A 20,338-nucleotide genomic window follows, 5' to 3' on the forward strand; every position below is an offset into this window, starting at 1 on the left:
GTTTTTACAATATTCAGCTCATTTTCCACATTTCCTAAAATGTCAATTACAAACTGAAAATGTCATTGTTTTGTGTGGCATTAAACACAGCCACGTCTTTGTTATAGTATAGTATAGCATAGCATAGCATAGGCAAGTATAGTATGGTTCAGCAAAGTATAATACTGTGTAGTATAGTAGAGTAGAGTGCAGTATGGTGTATGTTGTAGTATAGTGTAGCACAGTAACGTTCAGTCAAGTTTACTTTTCGTTTGCCCCCGGGGACAAATACAGTTCCTTCAGTTAAACAGATATTGCAGTAGTAAATACAGTGTCTAGCCTGGAGTTACATAATATAGCAAAGTATATTTACAAATTAAGCTTGTACATATACTTCAAAAAGGGGGGAAATTAAGCTCTTTGAATTGGCAGTGTATTTTAGTGCAGTGTAGTACACTGTAGTAATTATTTATATATATATATATAACACCAGAGCAAAGTATAATATAGTAGAGTAGTAGTATAAAATATATCAGTAGTATAGTATATTTCACCAGTAGTAGTAGTTTCTGTTTCACTAAAGGTTCCTTTAATCCTATATAAGGTCACGTAAACACACGACCTCCAATCATGTGATTGGACGTTCACATGTCCTCACCGTGACCCCCCTCTTCAGAACCCAGCTCCGTGGCATTAGTAGTAATGAAGGAGGTTTAAATTACCAGGGCAGGTTACCAGGTTAAATTGGGACCACATTCTGGAACTGCAGCGGTCGGGGTTCTTTTTTTTGGACGATGGTCACATGACGTGTTTTTCGTGAATGTGTTTTCACAGCGTCACATACAGGAGCGTGGACAGGGAACAAACATAACTCTGCAGCAGAGACAGAAATGACTGGAATCATTTCCTAAATGAATATCTTCAGTGAAGACTGTCGTCCAGTCGGTCCGTGTCACTGCTGTCAGTGCTGCTCCTTCAAAAGCTGAATGGTGGGCGTATGGTTGAGCGATTGTGAGCGAGGCTGGGGTCACACAGGGGTCGCCAGTCAAGAGTCAAGATGAGATAAGAAGGGGGTCAGGAGTGTCTCTACTCCTCGCCCCTGATTCTTTAATCCTTATGTGTCCAGTTGTGATGGATATTTAAGGAAGTCAGGAATGTTAACTCTCTGTTTGCACATTTTTTCCCTTCAGCCATGGATTCCCTCTACTTTGGACGTGGGCAGTTGCATCAGTGCACTCTTTGTTGCAAACCGCTCTGCCAAAACGCCCATCTTGGGCAGCCGTGGTGACTGTGGGCAGCTGTCCACAGTCAGGGTGGGGTGCTCTCTCCCTCTCTCTCTCTCTGCTGTGGCATTTCCTCTAACTTATATTTCCCTGTAAGCCAACATGAAAGCCATATGTGGAGTATAAATTCCTGGTCTTCACTGGCCCCCGGCCTGGCTGTTACTCACATCTACGAAGCTTCCGCATCTTTCACTGGATAGTGGAGACGGCTACAAAGAAATAATAAATAAATTAAATCCAAATGCAGATTCTTTATGGAAGAAATGGTAGTAAAGCAGTAAGTAAAAATGTGGAGCAGGCTTTCCTGTGGACCCACAGGGGATGAGACGGTGCATCCCCGTTTTTGTGCCAAACCACAGCTTAGGCCTCCGGGGGGCAGTGAGGAGGGATTTTCTGGGCGACGTGTGAAACCTCCCTGTGTCCAGTGTCCAGTAGCAGCAGATTTGACAGATGTGTGGAGCAGGCAGTCGCCTGGAAGGTGACAGAGGTTGGAATCACGTTGTCTGTGGGAAAGTGGTCCAGCTCACAGTGGTGGGGGAGCAGAGAGTACAAAGGAGGACGTATTATGTTATGAGTACTGCAGTACTGAAAAATACTTTTGTCTCAGTGACTGAGAAAGATGGAACTTTTGTTTCCAAAGTAGAGCTCAGGCATGGGGATAAACGTCAGCACTAAATATCCAAAATGTAGCCGAAAAAAGAGTTAAGACAAAAGAAATAAAAATAACCAAACGTCTGGTTTGAAAACAATGACAAAGTTTTAAAATTAAAGTTGTTTGTATTGATCACAGTCAGGTCACAATTGTCAGTTTCAGCTTCACAAACATCAGACTATTTTTTTTAAAAAAACAAACAAACAAGGGCTCAGTATAAACCAGCTCCACTGACCACTGAACCTTTACACAGGCTGTAACTGACCAATCCCACAGTCACACCTGTGTTGACTGTGGCTGCTGTGACCTGCCAATGTTAACTGACCTTTAATCTATCTGGACACACACGCTCGTGTTTGTGGAAACATCCTGCAGACATTTGCTGTTCAAAATACCATAAAGTATAGGGCTGGACAATCAGTGTTTCTGGACAGTAATAATAATAAAAATATATGAGTTGAGAAGGAGGAGAAAGTTAGTTTACACAGGGTTGCTTATTTCCCTGGTTGAAACTGGTGTGTCTGTAATTAAACATCTGACTTTAACAAATTAAAATGAAAACATTTGATTCATTATCTTCTGTTTTTAGCCTATTGTATTTTTCTTCTGTGTTTTCTCCCCATGGAAACATGCTCAGATGGTTTCCATTCCACGTAAACACAACTGGTCCAGAACCAAGTGACCATGTTTTCCTGTTTATTTCTGCAGGGTGTCTCTGTCCTGTTCTCCATTTGTTCTTTTTTATCCATGGATCACAGGGTTCTCAAACAACGGAATATTTTCATCGTTTTTTCTGTCTGTCTTCTGTGTCACAATCATGTGGACGTGCGCACTTTCACATCCATGCTGCTGAAATAGTTATAGGAATTACAATTCAGAATGAATCAGATGGTGGTTCATCATCTGTTAGCAGTTACACATCGGCATGAAAGCTTTTGTTCCTACAAGTGCGATGTACCAATCACAAAAAGAAATCTTCTGAAAACCTTTTCTCCGGCAAAGAAAAAAACATTGAATTAAAAGATCAAATTGTATTTTAATTCAGTGCCTTTTTATTTGCCTCTGTAAATATTTAATAGCCAGGTTTTACCTTAAAGTTAGCTTAGCTTGAGCTTGAGCTAGCGAGGCCGTCGCTTAAATTTTGCCTCATAAATGAGGTTAAACAAACACATAACACTGAAAGATTTCACAGCAGTTCACAGTTTTGACAAGAAGGGGAGCATTTTTAAAGCAGCGCTGAGCAGACTGGATGATGCTGCTGGCAATTAAAAGCAAACCAGTCCAACCACTTTAAAGAATGTTTTCTTTAGTATGATCCTGATGAAGGTTTGAGTGTAGACTTCACCCTGACTAAAATGGACCAACACTCTGTGGTTTACTTTATTATTGCATCTTAACATACCCTCCCAGCTATATTTAATTTTATTAATGTATATAATTTTCCAGGTTGTGAAAAATTAAAAAAATATATCCTTAACCCAACTGCAAAAACACCAGGCGTCAAAAGTGGCTGGTAAATGCCCCCGTGTGGTTGACATTATAATGGGTTTACCACACTGTGCTGTGATTCTGTGTTGTTTACAAGCAGCAGCCTCCACATTGTTTTTAACTACATTAATATTACCGCCCCTTTTTAAAATTTTTTTTTTTTTTTTTTTTTTGGTCACTTTACAGTATTTTTCTTTATCTTTGCAGACGGGGAATTCTGGCTCCTTGTGGCCTCTGAGGAAACTCCACAGCTCCACTGTCCGCCTGGGTAAAACCTCACTCCCACTTTACTCCCAACCTGTAAAAAAGTTGTATTCCTCAACAGTCCATTGATTCTGTTTTTGTACTTGGAGTGGAACTATTCCACTCTCCCTCCCACCACACTGGGCTGTGTTCAGCCGTTGTTGCGAGTCAGCAGCTATTGGTGGAAATTAAACTGTGACAAGAGTGAAAACAGTTCATAAATAACCCAAAACACATGACGCTCAGTGTTTTCACAAAGGTTCAGCGGGGGGAAAAAAGTGACCATACTGGTGTAATACGTCTGAGTAATCAGGCATGTTTTGGTGAGAGTGTGTGTGTGTGTGTGTGTGTGTGTGGTGTGGGAGTCAGCCCAGACACAAACATGGCAGCATGAAAACTGTTTCTCCAAATGAGCTGGTTTTCTGGTTTGCTAACAAATGCCTGTTGTCTTTGGACTAACGTGGAGACCAGAGCAGATCTGTGGGTGAGGTCAGGTCTTGTCAGAGCCTCAACATGGTCAGTATTTACACGGTCACTAATACTGGAGTACAGATGTCTGTGCATGAGGGCAAAGTAAAAATATACACAGGTACTTCTGGTGTATTTGGAGCAGCCACAGCTCTAGAGTGTCACTGCTGGTAAATCATGTGTCTAGAAGTATTATTAACCAGCAGACATGAGACCAGCCACCCCACACACACACACCCCCCACCCCCACACACACACAAACACAGTAGAAGCTACTGTCTACTGCTAAACAGAACGTTCACCTCAAAGATCCTCAGTGTCAGAGATTTATGAAGGAATTTAGTTTAAAATGTTATATACAAGATATAAGACACTACCCTGGAAATTACAGTTCATGGTGATGTTCTCATTCCCTCAGATACTACTTTGAACAGAGTTTTAATTTGCCTGAGGTCATGTGGCTGTTTTACTGTTGGCAGTTCTTCCAAAAAAAAAAAAAAAAACCTAAGAAGGAAGAGAAGAACCAGAAACATTTGGAATTCTAGGTTATGACCTCACCAAATCAGTAGTAGTTGTATTAGTAGTACTGGTAATATTGGTGTTAGTAGTTGAAGTAGTTGTAGTAGCAGTGGTATAAGTTGGAACTGTGGTAGTAGTAGTATAATTTGTAGTATTAGCAAAATACTACAATTCAATGGACCATCAAAAAAAAGTGAGGGTTCATTTAAACCGTCACTTTTGTTTCTCTTTGTCTCTCCTCCCAGTTTTTCTAAGCCTCCTCTCATCCTGGTGTCCTTGGACGGATTCAGGGCTCGGTATCTGAAAGACCACAGCAGTCACATTCCTGTCATCAACAAGTTACGTAAGTCCCTGACGCCACCGTGTGGTGCCAGCAGCACCAGTGATGTGACCGCAGTAGTGAACGTCTCCACACCTGACGGTTCAGAGGTCACCGCGGACCAGGACCTTTGGTCAAAGTGTGTCAAAAAAAAACACGACTAATATTACAAATAGTGACTGAAGTACACAAAAATCATGGGTCTGAAGAGGCTCTGAGTATCGTCTCTGTGGCCTGGTACCAAATGACCCACAGTTTGGTACTGGACCAAGAGAACCTGTGTGACAGATGAACACAGTCACTTGGCTGTGTATGTGCTTGCAGAGTAGGTGAAGTACCACAAGTACTTAATGTGATTTGGTACTGCATTGGGTTCCTGTGAAAACATGTCGTCTTTTCTTGGCACTGTTTTAGTTCCTGCTAACAGTTCCTGCAGTGCAGGCACAAGTAACCCAGGACTCTTCATCTTTATTTGTGTTGCAGGAAGTGTCGGAGCAACAACAACAAACATGAGGCCTGTTTATCCCACCAAGACTTTTCCAAACCACTACAGCATTGTCACTGTGAGTTTGATCCGGTCCACAGGTTGATTTATTGGACACTAATTACCAGACGGTTTTTAATTTGTTTTGTCTGTCTGTTGACTGGCCACAACGATAGTGTAAAAATACTCCTGAAGAATGGGCCATGAAGGGAGATATGGGCCACATTAAACAGACCAATAAAAGTATTGATTAAAAAAAAAAAAAATCACATTACGCCCTGATGTAGGAAGTTTAAACTTTTTGTCTGCCTGTCTCTGGTTCCTCCAGGGTCTCTATCCTGAGTCCCACGGGATTGTGGACAACAAGATGTACGACGTGACTCACAACGCCTTCTTCAGCATGAAGACAGATGAGAAGTTCAGCCCCAAGTGGTACCAAGGAGAGCCTGTACGTCAGAGCAGCTTAAAAAATATATATATATTTATATATTTATATATTAACTATTACTATTTTTTTTACACACCTCTTGGGTCTGATAAAAAAAAAATAGCAAAAGGAGCAAATACAACATGATTGTTGCTGGTAGCTTAGCACTGAAATACCCCCCCAAAAAAAAATCAAAATCCAAGAGTTATCTCGGAAGAATACGAGGTAGGTAGCTGAATTATTAAACTAATTTATTTATAAATAGTAATAACTAGGGGTGTCAAACTCATTTTGGTTCACGGACCACATACAACCTACTGACATGCCAAGTGGGCCGGACCAGTACAATCATAATTTAATTAACTATGAATAACAATAACTCCATGTTTTTCCCCTTTGTTTTCATGCAAAGAAGTACGAGAAGTATATGCGATATTTATTATTATTACTATGTATTCATATTTAATGAAGTGTTTGTGTATTTTTTTTACTGTTAATCAAGCGGACCGGATCGGACACCCTAGTGTGCCGTATGTTTGACACCCCTGCTCTAAGGGGCCCTTGTTACTTTCACTGAGGCACGGCGCGCCCCTGTTGAACTTCTGAAGGCACGAGTCACTTGTTTTGTTTTGCCCTTGACAGAGATCAGAAATGCTATAAGTCAGAATCATCTCCCCCGTAATGAGCTTCTTGATATAATTATGGATTCTGGTGGAGCCAAATGACAGCGTGTGAGGCCTGTGACTCCCAGGAGTTGTGCTTGTTTAGACACTTTGTGGTTTCCATTCAAATGAGAGGCCTCTTAAATCTCATCACAGAGCTGTGTGACAGGGAAACTCAAGTCAGCAGTGAGGGTTGACTTATGGTCTCATAGTTTTTTTTTTAAATTATTATTAGACCACATTAAAAAACCCTGGTCCAAACAGAATACTGGATTTATCATTAGGTTAAACCAAGTCCTGGTCCGTGTGGGCTCTGAGCCTGTACTTTGGTCACATTAGGTTTACGAGGTACTGACTGATCATAAAACTATGTTTCCATTAGACATGACTGCAGTGTGAAGGATTACACTTTCATCCTAATGGAATGAAGACTGGCACTGTGACAAATGAGCGCGCTAATGTTGCCTCTGAATTAATCATGAGACTGTGAATCCACTCGTCAGGTCTGGCTCACGGCCATGCATCAGAAACTAAAGACAGCAACTTTCTTCTGGCCTGGATCGGACGTTGCCATCAACGGTTCCTTCCCAGACTTCTATAAAGTCTACGACAAGTAGGAACGACGCCATCAGTGAACATGTGGTTTCATTCATGACACAGCGGTGAGGTGACATCACTATTCATCATCACTATTATCTCCTGCCTTCTTCTGCACAGGAGCATCTCATTTGAAGACAGACTGTCCACACTCTTCCAATGGCTGAGTCTACCACAAAGAGAGAGGTACCTCAGGTTTAGCATCAGAGAAAAAAAAAGTGCCAAACGTGACACTTCAGCGTTTTTTTTCTGACTTGCTGTGATTTCAGACCAGACCTCCTCACTCTGTACCTGGAAGAGCCCGACACGGCAGGTCACCACTACGGGCCGGGAAGCCAAGAGGTCAGTCATTCTCAGAACACTGAGGCCTGCAGACGTGAGCCGAGTCCTCACACAGACGAGACGCAGTCATAACAACTGTGGGGCCGTGGAAGCTGAACGAACTCATTCCCTTCTGACTTTTGACCCAGTAGCTGAATCAAAAATCCCAGCTATGCGTCCTCTGTCAGTTTGATTTGTTTTCGTCACGTCTGTGTGAGTTTATGGTCATGTCCTGGTCAGGAGGTATTCAGAGTGCAGGCTTTTTTAGTAGCTAAGTTTATCGCTGAGGTCTGTCTGCGCATGGGCCAAATCTAGATTTATGTGTTGGTAAGAGAGGGATAATAATCAGATTTGGCATTCATCTGTCTACTTTATCCATTTAAAGGATTTTATAATAAACAGACTAGTCAAAAGTACAGACAGTGACGCCTCAACAGTCCTAGTGAAAAGTGGCATTCCAGCAGCCTGAGAGACTCTTGAACCACTGATGATCTTTCCATTTAAGCACATTCACAAGTGGTGAATTCTCTCGAGGGCAGTGATCATCAACTGGCGGCCCGTGGGACAAATGCAGCCCGCCAAGTTGTCTACGCAACCAGATTCCCAAAAACAAACATTGAATAATACTGACCGACAAAAATGTGATTTTTGTTATAAATAAAATATGCTGCTGTTTTAATGGCACAAACTGTCCTTGTGTCTTCAGGTCATTGACGCTCTGAAAAAAGTGGACAAGATTTTGGGAATGTTGATGGATGGACTGACAGAGAAAGGCCTGCACCACTGTGTCAACCTGATCATCACATCTGACCACGGTGAGATACAACCCCCCCCCTCCCCCCGCAACTAAATCTTAGACAGGGATCAACTAGGACATGTCTCCAGAGACTCCAACAAAAATGACAATCATTCGGAGGTCAATTACTGCTGTCTTTTTATCTGGACTTCATTCCCAAAGTCCAGCATCTTTGGATGGTTTCAAACATGTGGGAAACAGCATCTGTCTCAAGCTGGTCACCTGTGACTTTTAGCAGTTTAGCGCCACAGTCAAATATTTATCTTTGTTGAGTCACTGCACCTGCTCACAGGAAACTAATGGACGGTGCCAAAAAACAATCTGATGAGAAGGAATTTGGTGGGCGGAAAACAAACTCTTCTCCGTGGTGTGTATATATGTGTGTTGCCCACATCTGGAGGCCACATGTTAAGGCTTGTAATTTGCCAAAGTAAAGATCAACGCAGTGGAGCGAACGGGAGGAGCCTATTTTTTCTCATCAAAGTCGTCGCTTGCAGTGGACTGTGTTCCTTTTACTGCTCTGTTTTATTCCGCAGCTATTCATCTACAGCACAAAAGCACAATTCATCATCCATCATGTCACATCCCAAACAATGGTGACAAATGTTGGGCTGCAAATGATTGCATGTGCACACACTGGGACTTACATGTTCCTGCTAATTTAGTTGTTGCTAATTTATCACAATCAAAACGTTCCCATGGTGCACTGGTGTGTGGAAGACCAATAGACCACCGTGACGCCCTGTGACGTCTGTGACACCAAATGAATAATTATAATGTGTGTAAGAGTTTCCACATCCACAAACAACGGTCAGCCATTTGTTTTTATCCTAAACATTTCCAGTCACTTGTAGCCTGAGAGCTGTAACGTTTAAAGACTGTGGGACTTTCAAATTCTACACCAAACAGTTAAGCTAACTGGATATAACTGAACATTTTTGGGAATTGGAACACTGTACGTCGAGGTCAGAAACCAGAGTAGCCAGAAGATTAGCTAACGTGTGTAGTTTAGTCAGAATACCAATATAACACTAAGAAAAACTAACAGCAAAAAATAGCTATTAGCAGCCAAACATTTAGCCAAATATTACTTAGCCAAATATTTGCGAAAATGGCTTACAAACAAACCAAAGTAAGATACTTTTAGGGGAGCTTAAATGATTTGCAAAGTTTGAGGGGGAGATGTTTAGTAAAACTTTTCTGGGAAGGCAAACCTCATGATGGACACCAAAACGTAAAAATACAAACATTTCTTTGTATTTTTTGCAATGATGACTTAAATGAAATATTCAAATTCAAACAGGGATGGAGGAGGCCACCTGCGAAAAGGCAGCATTTGTGTCAACATTTCAGGACAACACTGAGGACTTCACTATCATCCAGGGCCCAGCAGCTCGTATCAGACCCACTCGTCTCCCTGACAGTTACTTTTCCTGTGAGTCACACTTTATCACTCATTTCAGTGTAACTACTGCGACAGACAACATTTATTCTTTTTTTTCCCCCTCTTGACAGTCGACTACGAAGGCCTGGTGAAGAACCTGTCGGTATGTGAAGTATTTCTCCATGTGTCGCTTGTATTGATAAGAAAGATAAAAAATGATCTGCCGGCTTAGCTCCTTGTCAAACAACCCCTTCCTTGCTGTGCGGCATGTTGATTCTCTCCCTCCTCTGTGTCTGATCTGAAGTGCAGGGCCCCCAACCAGCCAATGAGGCCTTTCCTCAAAGAACACCTCCCAAAAAGGTTTCACTTCGCCAATAACAAGCGCATAGAGAGAGGACATCTGTACATGAAGCAGGGCTGGCAGGCAGCACTGTAAGTACAACACTGGTCCACCGAAGGACAGGAAATCAGGAACTAAAAAACTCTTTAGAGTTGGGGATAAAAACACTGAGGGCATTTGGGTTTTGGAGACAGTATTTCTGAGTACTAGATAGTACTAACTGTAGTGATCTGGGTGAGTTATCCATCTCCAAGTGAGTCTAACAAAGTTTTCAAGCCCTAATCTTTGGACAAAAATGTTTGCCTTTGACACATAAGTCAGCGGCTGTTGTTTTTACGCAGTTATAACGGAATCTGAGAGTGAATCTGATAACAGCGACCGCTTTGTGAACGATCGTCAAAATCGTCAGGCCTCTCTAATGTCAAATGACTGAGCAAGGCATCGATTTACAGATCATTGCAGGGACCGCCGGGGGCGCACTCTTGTAACTACTCTTGTGTGTGACCCCATGTGTCATCCCACCAACTGCACCGTACCAGGAAAGTTCTAAAGTGCTGCTGCTGCTGCTTTCACCTGTATCTGTTTGCACTTCTATAATGTGATCAATTATACTTCCAAAGAACTGGAAGTTCAGTATCATCAACACTTTTCAATCATCTCTCCTCAGCCAAAAACCCACAACTATAATCTCATCCAGCTCATAAAAATAAAAAATCCAGGATAAAGTCAAGCTGTGTAAAAAATATATTTAATTTTTCTTTTTTATTTTCTATCTCTATCCCATTTCTTTTTGCATGTTAACGTTAGTGGAAGACGCTGGAGACAGACAGAGGATTCCAGTGACTTAAATGCAAATGAAAGTTGCTGCAGCTCCTATTCTGTTTGCAAACATGTAACTACTGAGGAGTAGAATGTGCAGGCGCTCAGGAGTTGAACCAGGCCCAGTGGAAAAAGACTGCGGGGTTCAGGGATAAAATAATCCTCAGCTTCACACAGGCAGACAGGGAACGACTGTGTGTTTACTCTTCACTGTGACTTTGTCTCAGTTCATACTGAACCCAACAGTCTGACCTCAGTGTGAGGTCATTCTGGGTGGAACTGAATTATATTAAAATGCAGCCCTTCTGTATGAAAAACTACAACTCTGTTGTAGAGTTCTCTCATACATAAAACACTCTTTTGCTGGGTGGAACTGAATTATATTAAAATGTATGAAAAACTACAACTACAACTCTGTTGTAGAGCACTCTCATACATAAAACACCTTTTTAGGGTAAATTATTTTACTATATTGTGAGTTAACAATACTGTGTATTGTACTGTAGTATAATGTGAGGGACAGGTGAAGCACTCATCCCCCAGTTCCCCCGTTAAAAAGGATGAAATGGTCATAGAATGAATGAATGAGAATTATTTTTTATTATTTTTTCAGTTGATTTAAATTTTTTCCCTCCAAAAACATCTAAATTATTTTTAAAAGATGAGAAAAGGAGAAAAAACAGGCAGAGGGCAAAGTCTCTGCATATGATCACCCCCTCATGCAGTTGTAGTTACACACTCTTTTTTTTTCAGACAATTTCAGCCCATTAGACCTTTAACTCCAATATTATCTCTTCTAATTTTCTCATTGTTTTTCTTTAAATATTTTGTCTTTCACAGGAATCAAAAGGAAATCAAGTATTGCGCCGGAGGATTCCACGGATCAGACAACGTCTTCACCAACATGCAGGTCAGAGGAAGGACGTAGAGAAGGATTTACGTGTTTTGTTCCTGATGATAAACATTGATTTCACCACATCCTGTTTGACTTTGTGACAAGTGACTAATTGACGATAGGAACTATTTAAACTCTCAAGACTTCATATCGATCGACTTCAAACATGAGAAAGGAAGGAAAGCGTGTCTGCCAACCGTGGGTGTTGGCTGTTAAATACCAACAATATGTGTTATCGTACAAAACAGGATGTATTGTACGATAACACATACAGTTGAAGTGCTGCAGGCACTGGCCATGGAAATGACTGTATATCATCATACATCATACAATACTGGTCTGACACACATAAACATCAACTCTTCCTGCAGCTGCAGCGCCACCCAGAGACTAATATTATGCTCTAATGAGAATCAGTGACAAATTATACACGTTAGACAACTTTAATAATACATGAAAATCATGAATTCTGTTGTACGAAAGAAATTGTCAAAAAGGCTGAATTAATAGTGAATAATTAGAATCATAATTAATCGTAATTGATTAATCATGATCGTCAGATCGTTACAATGTTTTTTTAAATTTCAATTAGAAATATCATTGTGACATATTTCTCAAGTTAAAATGTGTTAGGGTTAAGGCTAGGCTAACTCTGTTGTTTTCATACGATAGCATAAAACCGTTTCCTTGCATTTCTCACAGGCGATCTTCATGGGCTACGGCCCAGGATTTAAGAACCACACCGTCGTGCCAACATTTGAAAACATTGAACTGTACAACCTAATGTGTGGTAAGTTGTTTATTATAGGATTATAAATTATTTCACTTGTACTTTAGCTAGAAGTTTTTTGTTTTTTTCTTCTGTCTGAGTTCTACTTTGTTCTGCTGTTGTGGGTTTTGTACCTTACCTTTTGTTAGCCGATCTGGGCTGGATTCAGTTTCTGCCTTCAGGACCCGGCCGTGATGTCATTCCACATAAAGAAACGTCTTGCCCCCAGAGCTGCATGTGGGTCTGATGTCTTCTTATTCAGTATTATATTTTCTTTTGTCCAGATCTTCTTGGGATTCGTCCTTCTCCCAACAATGGGACTCATGGTAGTCTGAACCACCTCCTGAGGGATCCAGTCTTCCTCCCAGTTCACCCAGCAGCCCTCTCCTATGACACACCCTGTGAGGCCAGTAGTCCACGGCCCACCGATGACCTGCAGTGCTCCTGTCCATCCCAGACCAGGGACAGGGTATGGTCCACCAGTTTCTGGACACCATTCTGTAACAAGATGTAGCCCACATCTGAGTCAACTTCAGAAAAAGTAAAGATTGTACAATCTCTGTACTAAAGACAAGAGCTTTTGTTTAAGCTTGGCTAAAAAGTGGCCCAGAGTCTACATAACAGATGTGGGCCGGTCAGGGTCATTTTCAGGTCAAGCAATTGCTTAATAGCATTGAATAGTGGTCCCTATTCTGGATATGAAATGCGGCCCGTAAAGATCTTTCGGTCCACTGTATAATCCCACTGGACAATGTGGCCGACGGTTTTCGGTCCACTGTATAATCCCACTGGAGAATGTGGCCGACGGTATGGAGACCAAATGTTGGCTAAACAAAATTATCTGGTAAACACAAAGCGATTCAGCGGCAAGTTCAACACCAGTTTTGTTTTCAGTTTTTGCAAATATGTGGCCTACATGAATACCAGATGTGGGCCACATTAAGCCCAGCATTTCTTTAAATCAAGTAACATGTCATCCATGTTTACTACCATGCAGTCCAAATTCTACTAGTGTCATGTCTGCGTGGGTGAAGCTGTCATTGGTGGGATCTGCTGTACAAACACCAACGTTAGATTTAGGTTACCCCACCCAAATAGAGATTTTGTTTGGGCAGCATGACGGGTCAGAACCTCTAACATGAGTTTATTACACTAACTGCCCAACTGTGTTTTTCAGGAGGTAGACATGAACAGGCCTCTCATGACAGTGAACTCTAGTGAGTATGATTGTCTATGTTTTCATCAATAAAATATTCCCAAGAAAATGAATATAAAGTGTCTGACTTTTGGGTTTCAGCTGATAGGGTCCGCTGGCGTCGCCTCCACCATCCCTTCGGGACTCCTCAGGTGGTCCAGCCCGACGTCTCCTTCTGCCTCCTGCATCATTCTGACTACCTGAGCGGATACAGCAGGGACCGCCTCCAGCCCCTGTGGGTCTCGTACACCATCCCGTCTGTGGTCAGTGAGACTGTCCACTGTTGTTCAATCTCTAAACATAGCCTGTGTGGTGGACTCTGTTCCCGCTGTGGTCAGGGTTTGGCAGCAGATATGGACGAGGTCGTTCAGCTCTAAGAAACTCCGACTTCCCCTCTGAGCTCAGAGCTCTGGTTGGCTGAAGAACGGCTCGCGTCTTCCTTCCAGGAAGGTTTTGAACTCTTGTTAATCAGCGTCTAAACGACAGAGTGGACAGTGATGTAGATTTGAATCCATTTAAATTGAAACAATTTTCTGACTGTATTTCTGCCCATAGACAGAACAGTTTTACAATTTTACCATGACCTGGATGAATGAGAATCTTCACAGACAATTTTATAAAGTGATTATTATATTATATATTATATTATTATTCTAGAGCTGTGAAAACACAGAGCAGTACAATGACCTCGTTGACCCTCATTCACAGGAGAAGCAAGATCCCACCACACCCCGAGTGCTGCCCCGTAGTCTGATCCTTCCTCTCTCTCTCTCTCTCTCTCTCTCTCTCCCAGACTACAGTGCAGCCTCTGAGCCCAGAGATGGAGGCTTGCGTTCGTGCCGACGTACGAGTCCCGGCGGCCACCAGCCAGCTGTGTGTACGCTACAGGGACAACTCCAATCTGACCTTCGGCCTGCTGCACTCTCTCTGTGAGTGTGTGTGTGTGTGTGTGTGGGTTCTGATGGTGTGTGTATGTGTGTGGTGGTGGTGATGTGGGAGTTTTCGGCCCTCCGTCGCCTGCTGGGTGTCGAATTCAAGTTGACGTGTTTCACAGCGACATTCTCATGTAAAAATCCTTTGTGCTGGAGGAGTGGGACAGAGGAGAGAGAGTCTGGTCCCCAACAGCCCAAACAAAACGCCGGAGATTCCCTGTATTTGGAATGAAATCGTTTCTGGAAGCTTCTCAAAAGAAAGTGACAGGCTGAGAGAAAAGGAAGTGAAGAATCCACCACAGCTGAAAATAAAAAAAAAAATAAAGGAAGTGAAGAATCCACCACAGCTGCAAATCAAAAAAAATTCTTGCACCTGCTTCTGGTCAATAGAGCTTGAAACCATATGACAGCCCTCACATACTTCTCTGCCACTCCTCACACAGTACCACAGTTCCACCTCGAACATCCTATCCTGTTCTCCCACTTGAGAAACAAATATGTCGTGTTTGAGTGATCAACAAAAGACTTTTCACCACTTGCGTGGAGACTTATGTCACCTGCTCACGTGGACTTACATAAAGTAGTTAGTATCAGTAAGTCCGTCTTTTTATTTTCTTAGTAAAAAAAAAAAGAGAGGAAAATGTGTAAATATCACAGACTTTCCTCTCTTCTCTCTGTCCCTCTGAGTATAAACGACCAACTCAGTCCAAACAAACCCTACACCCCTATAATGATGTCCAGGAATGCTGTGGCCATTACATGGATGTAGCTGTAGTGCAGGGCACAGGGTGGGCAGAGCAGGAGTAGACAGAGAATCATCATGAAATGGTTAAAGAACAGGAGACATCTTATTTATTATGGATAATAAAATGTTAGAGCAGCCACAAACAGAGTTAACGAAGTTTCTCCGTCTCCGGCTTTAAAGTCAGTCTGAAGTCTAAGACCTCCCCCATAATATAAACCATGTGTGTCGACGACTTTATGTTGAACCATCAACGAACATCAAAGAACAAACTTTACAACCTCCTCCACTGTTCCTCACACACATCACCTCCTCTTTTGCTCCTCTACTCCTGCAGATCTGAGCATCACTGGACCTTGGTCTGACTCCCTGCTCACCAGCAACATGGCTCCAATGTTCCCTGCATTTAAAGGTGAGTGGCTTTGGTTACAGCTATAAATCATCAGGTTAAGTAGGTTGCTCCACTGCTAGAGGGTTAGGGGTTCAATTCCCAAGGGACACACCTCCAAGTTGATTCTGGAGTAAGTCCTTGACAACAGGTCATAACCTGCATCTTTGCCTGTTAGAATATCACCAGGAATCAAGACCTAAAGAATGAAAACATAAGAATGTATTATTTTATGTTGTCTTGCTGCGGACACCCAGAGAAGCCAGTCTCCAAAACTACGGAAGTAAACTTTGGCAGTTCTTTTCGGCTGGGAAGTAGTAAAGACGGAGTTGATATCTTAATCCCACAGTTGTCAGAAACCCTGCCAGCTGAATTAGAGAGAGCTGTTGAGCCGAGCGTTTTAATTAAGCAGAGAGGTGATTTAATCCTCTGGATCTGAGCGTGCTCATTTTTCCAACAGCAGGTACTGTGGCTGCTCTGTCTGTCCTCCACTATTATACTTCCCCGGGCTAATTTTCCACAAAACAGGCCTTGGTTCTGCAGCAGTCGGCTTGCTAAATACACACAACAGGAGTTCAAAGATCCGAACACTGTGATTATACAGGACGACTGTACTTTCATTCCATCCAGTGCTTTCTGGAAAGTTCAATTAAAGGTTTAGTCAGAGGATTTTTTTCCCCCCTCAGAAGCTGCAGCCTTTTACCCCATAACCCTAATGGATGAATAATTAATTTCATGTGGAACACATTCTGTTTAAAATCACACACTCTTTTACATGAACTTTCCTGGACTGGACGTTGCTTAACAACCAGATTGACTGTGTCTGAACTTGCACTTTCACCTGTCCACGTAATGTGTGTGTGTGTGTGTTTGAGTGTTGATAACAGCAACGTTTTTGTCCAAACTTGTTACTTTCTTAGTGAATCATTTATGATGAATTTTCCACAAGCTCAGCTCTGATCTCATTTCCTCTCCAGGAAAACAACGTGTGAGTTGTGTTTTTAATCAGCTAACCGATGCTGCCCTCTGGTGGTTCGTTATATTTTCCACACCGCCTCGGTCACTATTTAAAGATTGTTTTTGGTTCTAAATTTAAAGCTGCCCACTCCACAGTAGCCCACAGGCCACATCGTCATCACTGGTGTGTTTTCTTCCCAATCACAGTTGTTTGGACCCACCTCCATGAAGTCCTGCTCCCAAAATACTCCCAGCCTAACGGAGTCAACGTCATGAGTGGGCCCGTATTTGATGAAAACTTTGATGGACATATTGATGCTTCCAAAACAGGGTAAGTTAAAAACACACAGGATTAGGTCAACAGTTTACTGACAGTGACAAGGATTAAAAGACACTCTTCCACTGGGTGGCAGCACATGACTATAAAAACCGCAGGGACTCAGAGGTGAGGTTTGTGAATAATCATGTTGTCTCTCGTCCACTCAGGAACCAGGCTCCCGTCCCAACACATTTCTTTGTGATTCTGACCAGCTGTGGTGACCCGACCTTTGGCCCTGCTAACTGTCAGGGCCCACTTCGAGCCAAGTCCTTTGTCCTGCCCCACAGACCGGACTACACTGAGACCTGTGCAGTGAGTAGCACCTCGTCTTAACCCCTCCCTCCTCCTCCCGTCCCCCCACGGTGGAGTTAAACCATTAAAGCTAAGACTTTCATTTGAACTGAATGTGTCTTCTGTCTCTGTCTCCTCAGACTGTCTCGGACTTGTCCTGGGTGGAGGACTGGTTAAATTTCCACTCAACTCGTGTCAGAGACGTTGAGCTCCTGACAGGACTGAGCTTCTATCACGACAGGATATCAGTAGAGGAGACGCTACAGCTCAAGACGTTTCTACATATAGCCTAACAAAGAGACACTAGAATTTCTAGGAGAGAAACTCGAATGAACTGGTTCTTATTTGCCAAATGTTACGGCGCTTCCTGGTTGTACTTTTCTTTCTTACAGCAACACCGTTGTCATAGTTTTGTAAATGTTGAGTTGCTGAGGCCGATGTGGTTTTGTGTGACTGTGTGTTTGGCGCCGTCCGAGAAAAAAGAACTAGACTTTCCATCCAGATGCAAAAAACTACTGCACTCCCTGCCACACCCTGTAGGAAGGGTTCGATTCCCTGTGGTCTTTCTGCATGGAGTTTTCATATTCTCTTCAACATTGTTCCACCTTAATAACTGTCTACAAATGGAAGTTAAATGTTTGTGTCAGTTGTAAAATGTCAAAGATTTTTTAATGTCTATTGAATTTCACCAATTTTTTTTAGTAAATAATAAAAAAAATCTAAAAAAAAAAAACGTAGTGTAGAAATTGCCTTGCCTTCCTGTGACAATCAACACAGAGACGCCAAAATGTTGGTGTGCGTGCGTCTGTGTGTTTGTGTGTGTGTCAACACTACATCAATCTACGGCGGAAGGAAACGTCACCATGTGTTAACTCTTTAAAATCCGCCACTTCCTCACACTGACCAGATACGGGGCTGCAGTGGAGCTGAAGGTGAAAGTGAGATCTCACGGTTGAGCGTTCTGCACCTCTCACCTCTCCCCTGACACATTTCTCACCACTCTTGCCCCAGTTTGCTTCGCTCTCCCACACCTGTAGAAGTTCTGTTTTTATCATCACTTGTATTTGAAATTACAAGCTGTTTATTTTCATCTGCTCAGGTTTGGTAACGATGTTGCGTAATGTTTGTGTCTGTAATCAAGGCCTTTTTATTTGTCATCGACCGTGTGAACCGTGTCGTATTCCAGCTGCAACCGGTGTGTGTTGAGCCGTGGTATAGAAAAGGTGTTGTCAAAGATTCACGTTGGTATTTTTCCCTAAAACTAACCAATAAAATGTTATAATTTGCTTAGTTCATGTTGCCAAACACATGTAACAATAATTTGAACATATTAGAATGTGCCATGATCTTTTGTGCTTCTTAACATCCAGTCAGACGTCCAAAGCCAGTACATTATGGTCAACATGATTTTTTTCTTATTACCCATCATTCTCAGTAACGTTCACACAACTGTTCTGCATTCAAAACACAAAATTATTCAAAATAATAATCTGGAGATTGACCAGTGCCCAATATGAAAACATTTTTGTCCACTAAGAAAAGGTCATCATTTTCAGTAACTAGAACTGAGTAGGTTCATGAGAAACAGAAACACAGTGGTTTGGTTAGTGTATGCAATTTTGTGGGCTACATGCTGACATGCTTGAGCAGCCGACTGGAGTCAGGGGTATGTATACACAAGGTCTTACAGGAAACCTGCCACAGACCATGTGACCTACTTGCGGTCCCTCCCTTATTTGCTTCTTCTCGGACGTGTACATGCACTTACCTGGGAACCTCTGCTTGCTGAGTCACTGCAGTCCTCTGCGTAGTGAGGGCGAGTGTGAAATGACTCTGCAGGCCAATGGCGGTCCAACTGGCAGTTCATTCTTGAAATGACGACCTCAAACCTCATACACCAAATAAAGAATGAATGAATGAATGCACTCGGCATCCTGTCCTTCTTCCGCGCACACGTTGACCATGTGAGTCACGGGTACTTACAGGCAGAGATCATCCCACTGGGCCGTGGTCCACGTCAGCGCACGACTGATAACAGCTGTGTCTCGCTGTGAGCCATGACGTCTGATTAGAGCAGACACTTATTGTTTTCTCCCACAGCCTGGCAGCTCTGGAGAGTAACAGGAACACCAGCTTATCTACCAACACAGGCTGGCGTCAGGTCTCCTCTGCCTCCCAACCCTGTGTGTGTCTGCTGTGGAGGAGAAAACCAAAGATGAAATACAAAGAAACAGCCATGATGTCCATCTGGGTCACATTTGAGTTAGACAAATTGTGTGGGCCACAAATGTCCACAAGACAAACAAGTAATTTCTCCACCAATGGTATTCCCAGGATTTTTATCATATCTAATATTTAATTTTCCAGAATGTGACCCACATCTGGTATCTAAAGATCCAGAATATTAGGAAGCCTAAACGTAACACAGAACTTTTCACTTTATGCCGGGCCCAATGAACTGGCAGCTGTGACTGATGTTTGTGGGCCACAAAAGGGTCGTAACCGTGTACTTTTGAGGGACACTTCATGTCACTTATTGTGTCGCTATTTATTCAAAAGACAAAAATAACGAGAATTTAATGGAGCGCTGTTGTTCGCCACGTCATCAATAATTCAAAGTTTGACATTTGGTCGGTTTTGCGATGTTGTCGTCAGTGAAGCATCGCTGCTCTGCCTGCAGCGTAGAAAGCTGCTGGGGTTTCTTAGGAGAAGTGCTGAAATCTGGAGATTAATTCTGAAGAAAAACAACTTTGACGGTTCCACTGGATGATGAGGACATACACAAGTTGTTGTGGAAGTCTACTGCTTTACCAATGTTGCAGAGATGTAAATGTCTGAAATGTCATCAGATCCTGTGGTGTTGTGGGTAAAACACCAGGTGGACCGTGTCGTCATGACGATGTGTCATTTGTAACGACTCACTTGTTTCAAGAAGAATACATTCTGGGAGAGGGTGTTCCTCTGGATCCTCCAGCCCGGGGGAGGGTGGTGTTGGAAGGGGACTCCCACCACATCACCATCAGGATGAGGGGCTTTCCTGCTGGAGCAGCAGGGACTCACTTTTTTTCT

General features: G+C 42.6%; 1 protein-coding gene and 1 long non-coding RNA gene across 3 annotated transcripts in view; one reads left to right on the plus strand and one right to left on the minus strand.

Moving 5' to 3' along the window:
- Nucleotides 1–18,002, plus strand: part of enpp1 (ectonucleotide pyrophosphatase/phosphodiesterase 1) — a 22,089-nt gene extending 4,087 nt beyond the window's left edge. Inside the window, exons 3-23 of the mRNA XM_008312999.3 lie at nt 3,610–3,670; nt 4,878–4,975; nt 5,435–5,514; nt 5,764–5,883; nt 7,028–7,137; nt 7,242–7,307; nt 7,391–7,463; nt 8,149–8,257; nt 9,542–9,673; nt 9,754–9,785; nt 9,927–10,054; nt 11,622–11,691; nt 12,379–12,466; nt 12,730–12,914; nt 13,623–13,662; nt 13,743–13,903; nt 14,434–14,569; nt 15,652–15,726; nt 16,867–16,990; nt 17,146–17,290; nt 17,410–18,002. Of these exons, the coding sequence (XP_008311221.1) occupies nt 3,610–3,670; nt 4,878–4,975; nt 5,435–5,514; nt 5,764–5,883; nt 7,028–7,137; nt 7,242–7,307; nt 7,391–7,463; nt 8,149–8,257; nt 9,542–9,673; nt 9,754–9,785; nt 9,927–10,054; nt 11,622–11,691; nt 12,379–12,466; nt 12,730–12,914; nt 13,623–13,662; nt 13,743–13,903; nt 14,434–14,569; nt 15,652–15,726; nt 16,867–16,990; nt 17,146–17,290; nt 17,410–17,562 (2,186 nt within the window). The 3' untranslated portion in view covers nt 17,563–18,002. The remainder of the gene's footprint in view (nt 1–3,609; nt 3,671–4,877; nt 4,976–5,434; nt 5,515–5,763; nt 5,884–7,027; nt 7,138–7,241; nt 7,308–7,390; nt 7,464–8,148; nt 8,258–9,541; nt 9,674–9,753; nt 9,786–9,926; nt 10,055–11,621; nt 11,692–12,378; nt 12,467–12,729; nt 12,915–13,622; nt 13,663–13,742; nt 13,904–14,433; nt 14,570–15,651; nt 15,727–16,866; nt 16,991–17,145; nt 17,291–17,409) is intronic.
- Nucleotides 13,910–20,327, minus strand: LOC107988794 (uncharacterized). Of its 2 annotated transcripts, XR_003050193.1 has the most exons (4): nt 20,192–20,327; nt 19,253–19,463; nt 19,038–19,158; nt 13,910–14,115 (listed from the first exon to the last, which is right to left on the minus strand). It is a non-coding gene; the product is annotated as an uncharacterized LOC107988794 (long non-coding RNA). The 2 variants fall into 2 exon arrangements; XR_003050192.1 differs by having other exon boundaries at nt 19,038–19,463.
- Between the last annotated feature and the right edge of the window lie 11 nt (nt 20,328–20,338).

The sequence above is a fragment of the Cynoglossus semilaevis genome, chromosome 7 (assembly GCF_000523025.1).
Source record: "Cynoglossus semilaevis isolate Cse_v1.0 chromosome 7, Cse_v1.0, whole genome shotgun sequence".
NCBI lineage: Eukaryota > Metazoa > Chordata > Actinopteri > Pleuronectiformes > Cynoglossidae > Cynoglossus > Cynoglossus semilaevis.